The sequence below is a fragment of the Synchiropus splendidus genome, chromosome 13, assembly GCF_027744825.2.
Source record: "Synchiropus splendidus isolate RoL2022-P1 chromosome 13, RoL_Sspl_1.0, whole genome shotgun sequence".
Taxonomy (NCBI): Eukaryota; Metazoa; Chordata; class Actinopteri; order Syngnathiformes; family Callionymidae; genus Synchiropus; species Synchiropus splendidus.
Window position 1 is genome coordinate 7,738,106 of NC_071346.1, and position 13,163 is coordinate 7,751,268.

At 45.6% G+C, this 13,163-nt stretch overlaps 1 protein-coding gene across 2 annotated transcripts in view; it reads left to right on the forward strand.

The window, feature by feature from the left end:
- Positions 1–6,314: 6,314 nt before the first annotated feature.
- Positions 6,315–13,163, forward strand: part of epha4b (eph receptor A4b) — a 79,075-nt gene continuing 72,226 nt past the window's right edge. For both annotated transcript variants that reach the window (XM_053884434.1, XM_053884435.1), the window contains exon 1: positions 6,315–6,488. In XM_053884434.1, coding sequence (XP_053740409.1) covers positions 6,365–6,488 — 124 coding nt within the window. In that variant the 5' untranslated portion in view covers positions 6,315–6,364. The remainder of the gene's footprint in view (positions 6,489–13,163) is intronic.

Below are 13,163 nucleotides of genomic sequence, written 5' to 3' on the forward strand. Positions count from 1 at the left end.
ATTCCTGGTTTGATATCATTTTCAACCCAAGTAAGATTAAAGGCGCCCTAAGCTTTTCCACGTGCTGAGACTTTTCCAAAGCTGAAACACCAGCTAAGGCCCTGGCCGCAGGGAGCAGAAGTCGGCCACATCCAGGCGAGTCCTCCATCATAAAGGCCTCAGTCACCAGTCACTGGATCCAGTGTGTTTTTGGGATCAGTCCCCTGTGCAGATGCATCTTCAATTGGCGGATCTGTCTCCCTGTCTTCACAGCAGAGCTGCAACCTTTAGAAAACAGTGATGTCACTGTCTTATCTGTCTCACCTTCACCTTCACCTTCTTCTACCTCTTATCCGGGGTTGGGTCGCGGAGGCAGCATTCGAAGCAAGGAAGCCCAAACTTCCCGGTCCGCACAAACCTCCTCCAGCTCTTCCCGGGGGATCCCGAGGTGTTCCCAGGCCAGACTGGAGACATAATCTCTCCAGCGAGTCCTGGGTCTTCCCCGGGGTCTCCTCCTGGTAGGACATGCCCGGAACACCTCCCCAGGGAGGCATCCAGGGGGCATCCGGATCAGATGCCCGAGCCACCTCAGCTGGTTCCTCTCGATGTGGAGGAGCAGCGGCTCCACCCCGAGCTCCTCCCGGATGACCGAACTCCTCACCCTATCTCTAGCGACCAGCCACCCTGCGGAGGAAACTCATCTCAGCCGCTTGCATCCGCGATCTCATCCTTTCAGTCATGACCCAAAGCTCGTGACCATAGGTGAGGGGGGGAACGTAGATCGATCGGTAAATTGAGAGCTTCGTCTTGTGACTCAGCTCCCTCTTCACCACGACGGTCCGATACAGTGACCGCATCACTGCTGCCGCTGCACCAACCGGTCTATCAATCTCGCGCTCCCCTTTTCCCTCACTCGAGAATAAGACCCCGAGATTCTTAAATTCCACCACTTGGGGCAAGAACTCTCCACTGACCTGGAGAGAGCAAACCACCTTATTCCGGTCGAGAATATCTGTCTCATCTCTACCCAATTCAGAACAGTAGCCTATAGCTTAAAAACACCTTCTTCTACTACTCCATCTACTGGCCAGGCATGTGTATTACATTGTTCCCAGTTGGCACTTTTTAAAAACTTTTTTGGCCTGGAAAAATATCAAGATAGGAAAATTGTGGATGTAACGGCAATGTTTTTCTTGTCCTCCATGCTCTTTCTAAATAGAACAAAGCATTTTAAGTGGGATGGCCAAACTAAAGCTATTTCAAATTTTATTTTGATGCTACTATATGTGTATGCGACGTTCAATTGTTGAGGACAAAAACAATAAACACAATAGGGCCCCTTTAAGGAGCATAAAATAAGTTTGGGCTCTATTTTTTTTATGTCTTCGGAGGGATGTTAGATTGGGAGATAAATGCTCTTAGCTAGACAGGCTTTGTTTTTAGGAGACGACTCGGAAGCGACACTGGTGAGTCAGAGGAGACTGCAGAGGCCATCGGCGAGCGTATGTAGGAGAGACAGACGGGGGCAGGGACAGCTTTGTGCAGCAGCCCTTTCCCACACTCCCTTTCACCTCTAGTTGTATGGAAGCTCCCCGGCTCTGACATGACGAATCGCACCGCCTGCTTCGCCGAGAGGACGGCAGGAGGAAGTAGGAGCGAGATTTATTTAATACTTGCCACTTTAATTTTCGCATCACCAAAAGTCCCCGAGTCTCATCTCCTGGTGTGCAATTCTCCGCTCATGTGTCAGCAGTCAACCCGAGTTCTGAATGAGTTTCGCTGCGGATGAGCAAGGCACTACACAAACACAGATATATACACACACACATGACTCTCGGCAAATGCCAGCACCAAGCTGCTGCCCATAAAGCGTCCAGGCTGCCACAATGGAGACATTACCACATGAGTGAGTGGCTCTGAATAGGACTGAGGGTTTGTGTGTATACAGAGTGTGGTGGCTGGGGGGAGTTACTGGCAAAGCAGACGACCCTGTCATCACCTCTGCCCCTTGTCAAACAAGTGATAGCCCCTAAAGACAGAAAGATGCCGCGCACACTCCTGCCGCGACGCTTTTCCCAAATTCTGTTTCATTCCAGAACCTAGACACCAAATAACACGAAACACCAACTGAACTGTAATGTTCAATATCTGTAAAAATTCATTTTCAATGCATTTTATTCATTTGCATATCGCAAAATTTCATGGTGAAAAGTGAGTAATTTGACATTTCAACTTTTCAGTGTAGCTTAAAGGCTAAATTGAGGTCCATGATTATTTGTTTATTTCATTTTATTATTAACATGTTTTATAAAAAGAATATCTATTCATACATTTAAACAATTACCGAGTATTAATTCTTATTTTTGTAACATTTAAACAAAGAAAATAATTGACACCACAAAATGAAATAACAACACACCTATTTATTTATTATAGGAGAAGACTTTTTTTCCATCATGCATTTCAGCTCCTGCAACATCATGCTAACAGGTAAAAGGCTGTCGCGGGATGATGACATCACATCCGGCAAATGGTCCAGCGAACACGGAAATGCATATTTCCCCCTGACAAATGAATAAAAATGTATCTGGGTGTGTAGAAGTGCCTACTGTGGAGTCTATTGTCATTTCTTGTGCTATCATGGAAATCATAGAAAAACAAACCGCCGTACATACACAGACTGCGGAGAAGAACAGACATAAACTTCGCACACGTTCCGATGACAAACATCGTATTTTGTGGAAATAAGAGTGAACACATTTGGTACCAACACAGTTCCACAGATAGGGATGAAAATGTACAGAGCATGGAGCTCAAATTGAAATTGAAAAGACAGGACTAAATAGTACGAAACAGATTTTTTTTTTAATAACTTGAATCTATTATTTTATTATTCCAGTTTAATGGCGTTGCATTTATGTGAGATGAGGTGAATAAACAACTGACTTTATTAACAACTGAACATCAAGATTTTGAAGCAAGAACATAAAAAAAGGATTGTTTTTTTTTTCCTCCAGCTTCAGCTAATAGTGCATCTAAAGATAGCCAGTGATGAGCTGACCTGTGTGACCGGGCAGGACTGGGGTGAGAGGTGAGCCGTGTGAGGTCACCAACAGTGGAAAAAGACATGAGACTGTTCGATTTGTGGAAACAATTTAACCTTAAGAGGAGGAAATAGATCAAGTAATGGTCAAAATATCTGTGGCCACGAGAAAAAAAAAGTGTTTCAGCAGATCATAAACAAGGCTTTGTGTACGAGGGAAAATGAGTTGCAGTCAAACACCTCCACGGATTTTTAGTCTGTCGCATTAATAAAAATGGTTTTCAAAGTAGCCCATGCAACATGGCGTTTGCTGACTTGGTGTGTGTCTGAGTGTGGTGGGGGTGACATGGGTTTAAGGGGCCACTCACATTGTCACTGCTGGAATGCATGACAGCTATGTTTAGTCACCAGGATGAATGCAGCGTCATGGCAGCAGAAGAAGAGGGGGAAAAAAAGAGGGGAACGAGATGAAGAGAAAAAAAGCACGACATGTTTTTTTTCCCCTCCACTCGAAGAAAATTAGGTCATCCAAGTAAAGCCATTGAAGAGAGGGAAATCATCATAACTAGAGCCCTAACTACACACACACTGGAAATAAGCACAACCACGCACATTCACATTGTCACACAGGCGGAATATTGACATGGATCACAGTCTTGGACAGATTTATACTTTTCTGCAGGAGCCTCACTCGCGACAGAAGCGTGAGAGAGGAGCGTTAGCGCTGGTATATATAATTGTGGTCGTGAACTCCACATAAATCTTGTTGCCGCACATCACATTAGCTGCCGGGGAGCGATGACAAGCGCTTCAGGTGACCCACGGGAGCCTTCGGTCCCCATCGTTTCCCCATTGAAAACCATGTTAGATCAGAAATCCTGGTTTTACTTTGTCTGCCTCAAATCAATAGTGATTCCTGGGTGAAAGCGAGACTTAAACCTAGTTTTTTCAAGCGCGAACAATAGAAATGACTGCGATTAATTGTCAGCAAATTTAATTTCCACGCGGCGGCGGCGTGGGCGTTTGACCTCATCCTGCAGGAGATTAAACGGCTGGTAAAAGATTGTACAGAGGCTTCATGTATGGAAATGAAGAACGTGTCGTGACGGGAAACTGCGATGCCTCATTCTCTCCAGGGTCTTAATTTGTGCAGTCAAATCTTTATATCCACTTCATTAGATAGAGTAAACTCATCCATTACATGTTGTGAACTTCAACTATGGCTGACCTGCTCATCTGGTCACTGACTGTGTCGAACACTAATTTCTAATTTGATAATTATACAGAATATTAATGCGTGGATTACGGCTCTATAATAAAGACAATCCAGGCTCAGTGTTTTGGAAGTTGTGATGAAACGCTACTTTAGCACTCACGCATTTTATATGCTAAATCTCCAATATTATTTTTCTAAAATAACTTTAAAATTTAATTCATGTTGTAGGAAAGAGTTAAGATGAGTCATTGATCATAAAACTGCTTGTTATTGTGTTATTATCTGTGACCTCTCTTTGTTCAGCCATTCAAATTCTCGTCTTCTTCTTGTTAAGGGTCCATTATTGTTATAGAAATGTAATATACACAACACAAAATAGCTATGATTCTTGCCAAAACTTCCCACATTAAAACCTATACATTTTGTGAAACATGAGCAAACAGAATTTTAACATTTGTTGGCAACTACGCAGCACCTTCTGAATCTTGTAAAAGTGTTGTTATAAGGGAAATACACTTTTAACATTTGTTGGCAACTACGCAGCACCTTCTGAATCTTGCACCTACCTTGAGCAGTAAGTATCAGTGCTGACAGGTATTACAAGTTTGTTCTTCAACTTAAAATGTGTTTAAATTCATTTCCAGCGAGCTCAAAGGGGGCACCCTGAAATAAGCCAAATGTAAAGTCCACATACATAAACCATGAGGCTATAACTGATCTTGTTGCCACAAGATCAGCGTGTGTGAAAGTGTCTTTGCAGTTTCAGATTGAAAACCTGACCTTGCACTCGTCTTCTGACACCTTTCTTTTCATCATTTATTCATGTTGACTCAGGTCCAGACGCACCAGCAAAAGCACACTCGCCTTCAGTCAAATTTGTCGAATATTGTCGGCGTAAATCTCCATAGAGTGTTTGACAGGAGTCTGCTGTGCGTGTCAGCTCTGTGTGCGGCAGGATTCAAGAGCAGGAACCACATCAACCATCGAGGGCAGACCGAGCGAGGGGAGAGCCTAAGTTGACACTAATCCAGTAATTGTCATGTGGCCATGTTGCTTATCAAAGTAATTGACAGGATGGAGAGATGGAAGTGTTTACGCTGGCGATCAGTTGCGGACCCCAACGACTGTGCGTCGGTAATAAGACGGCGGACTGTCATGTGGTCTGCTGGAGGCGGCGGGGGACTCAAAAGATGGGTTGCATCATAGAGATGCGACTCAAATGTTTCATCTATTTCACTCCGCTAATGCGATGTCAAGTTGTGGAGGCAGTAGGCGTAAACACGCCCCCTTGCCATGATCACTCTCCTGTGTTCTCTGGGTGTGTTCTCAGGGGCCATAGCACAAACACCTCACCAGAGAGATCAGAACTATAGCATGACTTTTTAAAACAAAGCATTAAGGTCAAATATGTATGTTATGCTTCACTGTGAATGGGCTGATTCTTTCAGAACAGGAGTGTGAAAGTCAGTGGGACCGAAAATTCAAATGTCCAAGTCCAAGTCATGGGCTGAGAAATGTGAACATTTATCGACAAGGCAGTTACAGAGTCTGAACTGATACAAGGCACCCTGTTGAGCGCTCTTGATATTATAAGTGTTTTTTGTTGCGCCAAATTTGAACCACATAAATTGACTTGGCGAGTCAAATCTGCCCCCCGAGCCTTGAATTTGGGGTGTATCGTAAAGCAGTATGTTGACCCCATCCACAGCCCTGAGACACGCTGGTGATGAATGGACACTGGAGTCACAGAGGCTCTATATGGGAAGACAATAAAACTAATATTCTGTTGTCATTGAATGCAGCCAAAAGTCGTGCGGAAACCTTGTTTGAACTGACTTACCAGTTGACATGTAGAAGCGTGTATTCCCCAAATTTAAACGACCTAACAGGATTGGCCGCTTTATGGCTGATCAAGACGGGGATGAAAACATGACATAAGAATCCTCATGTTTCGGACTGAGCTAGATCAGAGCTGAATGACAGGATTTGCTCGGAGAAACCTCCTCCCCCTCTCCCTCTCTCTCTCTCTCCCTCTCCCTCGCTCCTCTCCTCCACACTCGCAGCGCTGCGCTCAGCGACTCCACACCGCCAACAGGGATGCATCGAGGGCGCAGCGCAGCCTGAGAATGGCACCACCACGCGTCCTGTGGATCTATCCGTCCCTTTCCCACTTGACCTCCCCGCTCCTTTGGCTCTTTTTCCTCGTCCTGTCGCCGTGTCAAGCCTTACGGAATTACCCGGAGAATGAAGGTGGGTGCCGCGGTTGAGTGTGACGGGTTCATTGCGCGCTCCGCGGATGGGAATCCCCGACTCCAATGAAGCATTTTCACGGTTTATATAAACTCCACCGGCGCATCTTCATCACCCTGGACGTTAACTGTGTCGGATATTGCGGATGGAACTTTATAAGAGAAGCGCCACAATTGGAGCGCGTGCGCAAATCCCTCTAGATGATATCCAGAAAATGATAAATGATTCCTCCTCCTCTGTGGAACAAGTTCATGCCAGTCTGCAAATGAGGAGCAGCGATTACATTAAATTTGTCACACGCTGCTGCTGAGCCTTTCTCACTTATTGTATTACCATTGATGCCCGGCCAGAATGAGCCGATACATTCACTCACTAACTACTGCTGGAAACACGGCAGTTGGACTCTTCTAATGGCAGAATGAACTAAGTGGGGAGGAAGAGTCTTCATCATTTGTTTCATAAAGCAGAGGAGACTTGCTGTCTGATGGAGGACGTGTCATTCTGGTTAACCGACTCATCTGACCCGACTTAACCTGGGATCATTAAAATATAAAAAATCTCCTTGCATACATCAGGAGGAAATGTATGTCACAGCCCTGAGGAGTTCAGGCGGAACAAAGACTCTGGAGGATGGAGAAGCAGTGGAAGAGGGGGGGAATTATTTTAACAATGCTTGTAACACTCCTGAAATATTCATGAAAATGAGCCTGAGTGATGAAAATAACTGGAACTCCTGTTGATTTAGATAAACGCCCGCAGAGGCAGAGGTGCTTTGGGAATTAGTCGGCTGGAATTAAGACGCCGGCCACTTTGACTTGTGCTTTATACACTTTTCGTTTCAGACGGATTGCTCCTGGAGTCGCCATCATTCGAGACCGCTGGCCTAATTTGCGCCTCTGGCGCCCGTGTGTGTCCCCCAACGGGACAGTAATCTAATGGAGTCATTTCTGTCAGAAACTCTGCGTGCCTCTTACCTTTGTGCCGGGCGCTCTGTTTAGCCGTGCAGGCACACACTTTGCTGAGAGATGCTCTCTTCTATGTGCCAGCCTGTGTGTGGGGGGCATCTTTTGTTTGTCTAGGAGTCTGCATATTCTCCTCCCACACATCTCTGGAGTCCTAATATTCCAGGAAATCCAATTAGAGTAGAAAGCGCAATCTTAGACTCTTTGATCGAAAGTGTTTGCAGGAGCTCAATCGCTGATCCAGAACTGCTGGCATTTCAACAGGGAGGGTAGCAGCAGACCTGATCCTGGAAGTCATCTGCTGAGAGGTCCTTGTGAGAAGCTGTGAGGTGCACCAGCAGAGGGAGCTGGACTCCCCCACCTCGGCCCCTGAGGGCGCTCTGATGTAACAACAGGGTGGATGCTCTGAGGCCCTCCCTTGTCTTCCTTTGGTCTGACTGTCTTCCCGCTGCTCTTTACTCTTACATGGGGAAATGGCACGTCCTAACTCTTTGTTTCCTCCACGGATGCTTTCCTGACAGTCGGGGGAAGAAGCTGGCTTTCTATTTTTAGATTGCTCTGAGGTCCTCCCAAACAACATGGAGGAAATCTATTTCACCCTTCTTTAATTTGTTCACTCAGAGGTCGATTCCAGGTTTTAGACATGTCTATACCATTAGAATAGGACCTATAAGGTGAGCTACAGTTCATACTTTCATCTCAGATAGTATAGATTTAATCTCAAAATATGAAATAACTGGCACAGCCCATTTGCTGAAATGTCCATCATTTCTTAAAGACAAGAAAGCCTTGCAGAGCATTAGCTTACGGCAAAGACCACTTGAAAGAGTTGGTTTGAAGCTGCTGTTAAAAACAGTCATTACTCACACACTTTAAAGATGAATAGATGCTTCAAGGGTTACTTCTAAATGTTTACGACTGATCGATTTTAATGTGATTTTGACCCAACAGTTTTGAAATCACAACCTCAGTCTGACGTTTTCCGCAACTGATTTGGCTGCTCTGGGCTTAGTCTATTGGCTTGTTCAGTTACTATGTCAAAACCTTGTTGCTATTCCATATTTGTCATGTGTACATACACACACAAACAAAAAGAAATCAGGAGAACAGACAATCTTTTCCTGACCTGGATGGAGGCCAGTCTGTCGCTAGGCTACAACACACTTCACGTCCACAGCATTGCTTTAAAAGAAATGTCAAAACGTTCTTGATCCCGTCAAAACTCTACACGCTGTTGAGTACAATTCTGCAGTAGTAGGGAAGCTTTTAATAGTTGCTTCTGAAACAACCCTTGAACAGGTATTCAAGTTGTCCTGTCATACGGATGTGAGAAAAACTAAATCACCATATTGGATAGGTCATAACACTTACTCCTGTTATAGTAGACAGTTCCTCCTGCAACATAACAAAGATGGCATCTGTCTCCATCCACCCAGCTGATCTTCCAAGGTCTAGTTTGAAGAGAAGCATCTTCAGCAACTACACCCAGAATTTCCTCTTCAAAGAACCTGCAACCACCTCTTTTCGGAGAATACTGAGACATTCCCAGCACATCCTGGGATGGTGTTGGATAAGCCCCAAAAACCTTCCCAGGCGGGGAAAAACATTCTGGTTTATTGAAAGCTTTGCCTATTGGTTTAGTCGGCAGCCATCTTTCAGCATCATAGAAAATTCTCCTCCATTTTCTACGTCTCTGTGATCCAATACGTCAAACCCTTTTGAACTGTTGACTTCGGCTTTGTCCCGATTGATAGTGATTTAAAGGCCGGTGTGAGTAAACCGAACACACTAATGGTTAAGTAAGTTTCCTCTCATTTGCGCCTGCGAACTCACAGGGGGTTTATATTCTTGTTGTGGTTTACTCTAATGGCCCGGAGCTAACCCCGGCATGAAACTGCTCATTGGATTGGCCTTTGGGTGCTGAGGGGAAATTGCAGTATTGCTTCGTAAGGTGAACATGTGGGTGAGCGGTTATTGCAGAGGCAAGCATGAGCGCTGCCACACACACCTAATGATTCACAAGGCTGCGGTATAATGATAGGTCAAAGGTCCCCTGCGCTTTAATTGCTTTAATCCATAACGCTTGCTTGTAGTTATCGGCAGAGCCATACCTCACGGGGAGTGTGCGTCCGGCAGGTGGGTCCGAGCGATTGCGCTGCTCCCATGTAACAACCGTGACCTTGGTCTAGAGAATATAGATCTTTGCTCTTAACGGCGAACAGCAGGCAGTGACTGGAATCATCCACCTATTCCGGTTAATCCTGTCGCTGTCTGCTGTCCAATACCTCCTTGCCAGTGTTGTTTTTGCTTCCCCGCTCTTTGTCTCACTCTCCATCCTCCGCTGACAACGCCAGCGCAGGATCACCCATCACTAGTAATGAGGTGGTGATCCTTTATCTGTGGAACACAAGTGCGACACCATGTACACACACACACAGCCACACACCTGTCCTAATGTATAGCTGGGAGGCAGGATGGCGGTTTGGGCCCAGAGAACAGTGTCACATTTTCCTGAAGCTGGCTGACGGATGGCTTTTAGACAAGGCTCGGTGGCAGAGACGTGAACACTGCACCGCTCGGATCCATTTGTGTGTTTGCGCTACCGAATGGCATTATTGATAAAAGCCAAAATCATGAGAGTGAGAGGAGAGACACTGACAAGAACAAAGGATCGTCCCAGTGAGCAGTGCGCCCTCATCTTTGAGGCCGTTTGTTTCATATTGCAGTGGTTTGGGAGGAGTTTATGTCATGCTCGCTGGCCCAAACACCTCTTGTTCTGTTGGAAAGAGTGAGACTTCTGACAGCAGGTGGAGAGTGGCCAGCTCCCGTGTTCGCCAAAATAAAACTAACCCCTCTCATGTTTAATCTGTTGCATATTGTTAGTCACTAGTTGGCAGGAAAGATCTCATACAGTACACTCATACATCTGCTCACTGGTTGTCAGTCTCTTCAGATGCAGCAAGTATTGCGCGACATGGCAACGCTTGCGTGACGCCCTGTGTCTGGTGGGGACTACAGTAGAGCTGCAGCAGTTCTCTTGCACTCTGTATTGTGTGGTAATGTGTGCAGCTTCTGTCTTGGTGATAACTGAGGTGAGCCTGAAGGGAACGGTCTGCCTCACCAGTCAATCCTACTCTTACCTGTGGTCACAAAGTTTTTAGATGGACTCCAACAGAGATGGACGCCTTCCAGGCAGCTGGGAGGAGGCCCCAGGACAGACATAGGACATGCTATCTGTTGTTCAGTTAGCGCCTTGGTTCTCCTCCAGAAGAAGAGGATAGTCTGTATTGAAGGAAAATGGCAGAACGGACTTACTATTATCACATGAGGCAGTTCATTCCAAACATGTTGCCATGGGACTTAATACCCAGCTGAGAGGTTCCTCAAGCTTCAGTAAATGAAGGGTTCGTTCCTGTCAAATACAATCTCCTTCATTTCCAGACGACTTGCCTGAACTTTGGTTGGAAGTGCTCGAGTGTTTAATTGTGGGTCAAACTCACTGGGCCTTAGCGACTCTACCCAACACACTTCCCTTCCCCTTCATTAACCCTCTGTCACACACTCTTTTCGCCACCTCTGACCTTTGTTTTGGCTAAATGGAATCAGGCTGGTTCCCCTTTCTCTTCGTCTGTTTTTACTGTTTACTCTGCCGGCTGGACTCGTGCGGCGGCTGTGAAAAGCTGCTTTAACCAGCTCCTCAAACAAACAAGGGAGGATTTAGGTCAGCGTCCGATACGGAATGTTTGCTGACCAGACCTCCTATCTTTCCTCCTCTCACGAATGGCTGCGGATGAATCATAAGCTTTAAAGCCAAGCACCTAGCTCCTTCCGCTGCGTCCGAGTAGATAAAAACTAGGGATACTGTGAGCAAGCCACAGCTGAAGTAAGATATCAGACTTGGAGAGTTTATTGTGTAGCAGCCAGTGATGCTGATAGTAAGGACAGTTTCATGATGGATGAGGAAAACGGGGATGAACAATAAAGTCTTGCACAACAGCCTGTCATGTTTTCATGCGAATCGAGCAAGTGGAGTCAAGTGAAAAAAAAAAGTTTTTTTTTGCTTTCATTGCTGCTTCACAATCCAGAAGAATATGAAATGAATCTCCCGTGCTCGGGCGGGTTCTGCTGTGGTTGCAGTTTTTCGTCGCCAAAAAGATAAATAAAAGCGAGAAAAGTTGACACGCACACTCCCCAGGAGGCTTATTATCCAGTAAAATACATCTATTTTCCACAAAGTGAATCTTAATTTCGGAGGAGCCAATCAACAAAGCTGAGTTTCAAACCACTTAAAACAGACTAATGGAGTCGGGAAGTAGCATCAGAGTGTCCTGTCGTACGCGGCAGTTTATGTAACGCGGAAAAGCTTGTCCCTCAATTGAATTATTTGTGTTCCTTCCATCTTTGTGAGACACTTAATAAATGCCTCTGGGTCAAATAACCATTGGTCGCGACGTGACGGACAATAGAAAGTGTGTGTCAGTCCGTGTCTGAGTGTGTGTGTGCGTGTGTGTGTGTGAGTATGTAGCAGTGGAAGAGACCTGTCTAAACACTCTTTCATTTGACATGTGAGTTCATATCTGTCTGTGCTGCTGTGGTCCTCCTGAGAGTCCAGGCCAATTTACCCTCCTGTGACCAGCCACTCTTTGACAGCACTGTGTGTGTGTGTGTGTGTGTGTTCCTTGTATAACTATACTTGTCGGGACCAATTCTTGGGAACACACCTCCTAGTGGGGACCGGCAAAAGGTCCCCACAAGCTTGAGAATTATGACTTCAAAATAACTGGGTCATTATAATTGAATTGAGTTTGTAAATTTGAGTTTGTATGTTGTATGTTTTTAGCCATATCTATCCTGGTGAGGTCCAATTTGGGGGGGAAACACGCCTTTCTGGGGCCCTTGGGTGTTTGTGGGGCCCTTTTGCCAGATCCCACAAGGTTAAGCCTCTATTCTAAGGATGAGGGCTTCAAACACTGGGTCATTATCATTGTGTTTAGGTCTGGTTCAGAGTCCTGGTTATGGTTAGCCATTAGTTTTGGATGGTTAGGTTTAGGGAGAGAGGCTGGGGAAAGGGCTACGGCAATGAGAGGTCCCTACTAAGACAGAAATACAAACACAGCTCTGTTTAATGAAGGCTACTGAGCCAGTCCACTACATCCTTAAGATGATTATTTTTTCTAACAGTTGGGCTCTTGTGAACAGGAGAATGAAAAACTGGAGTGACTCAGCCTGATGTGACCTCATGAGTTCTTGGAAAAAAACGCGGCTGTAGAAGCAGGAAAAAACAGTACTGGTGCTGAGGATATCTTGGGGTCTACACGCATGACTCACGCACACACAATTGTAAATTTAAAAAGTTTCAATTGAATTGAATTTGGGGCATGCAGATTCACCTCACCGCGATAAAGCTCACTTGTCAGCGTGGCTTCCCAAACTACTGTTTCAACACAATTCAAAAGCGTGCGGATATTTGAGAGACACACTAACACACTCCCGAGGCTCCCTGAGTGACAAACTAGGGCACCGCTGCTGTCATCGCCCGTCATCATCAGTGTTTCGCGTGTTCTGTCACTGTACATGAAACAGCAAAGTCAACCGAACACCCCCCCCCCAGACTCAGAGGGACCCCGGAACCAACCAGCTATGCTTTGTACAGCAACATTTTCATAAACATAGAGAGTTCATCTCAGCTGAACACATTCCTCTCTGCTTTGCT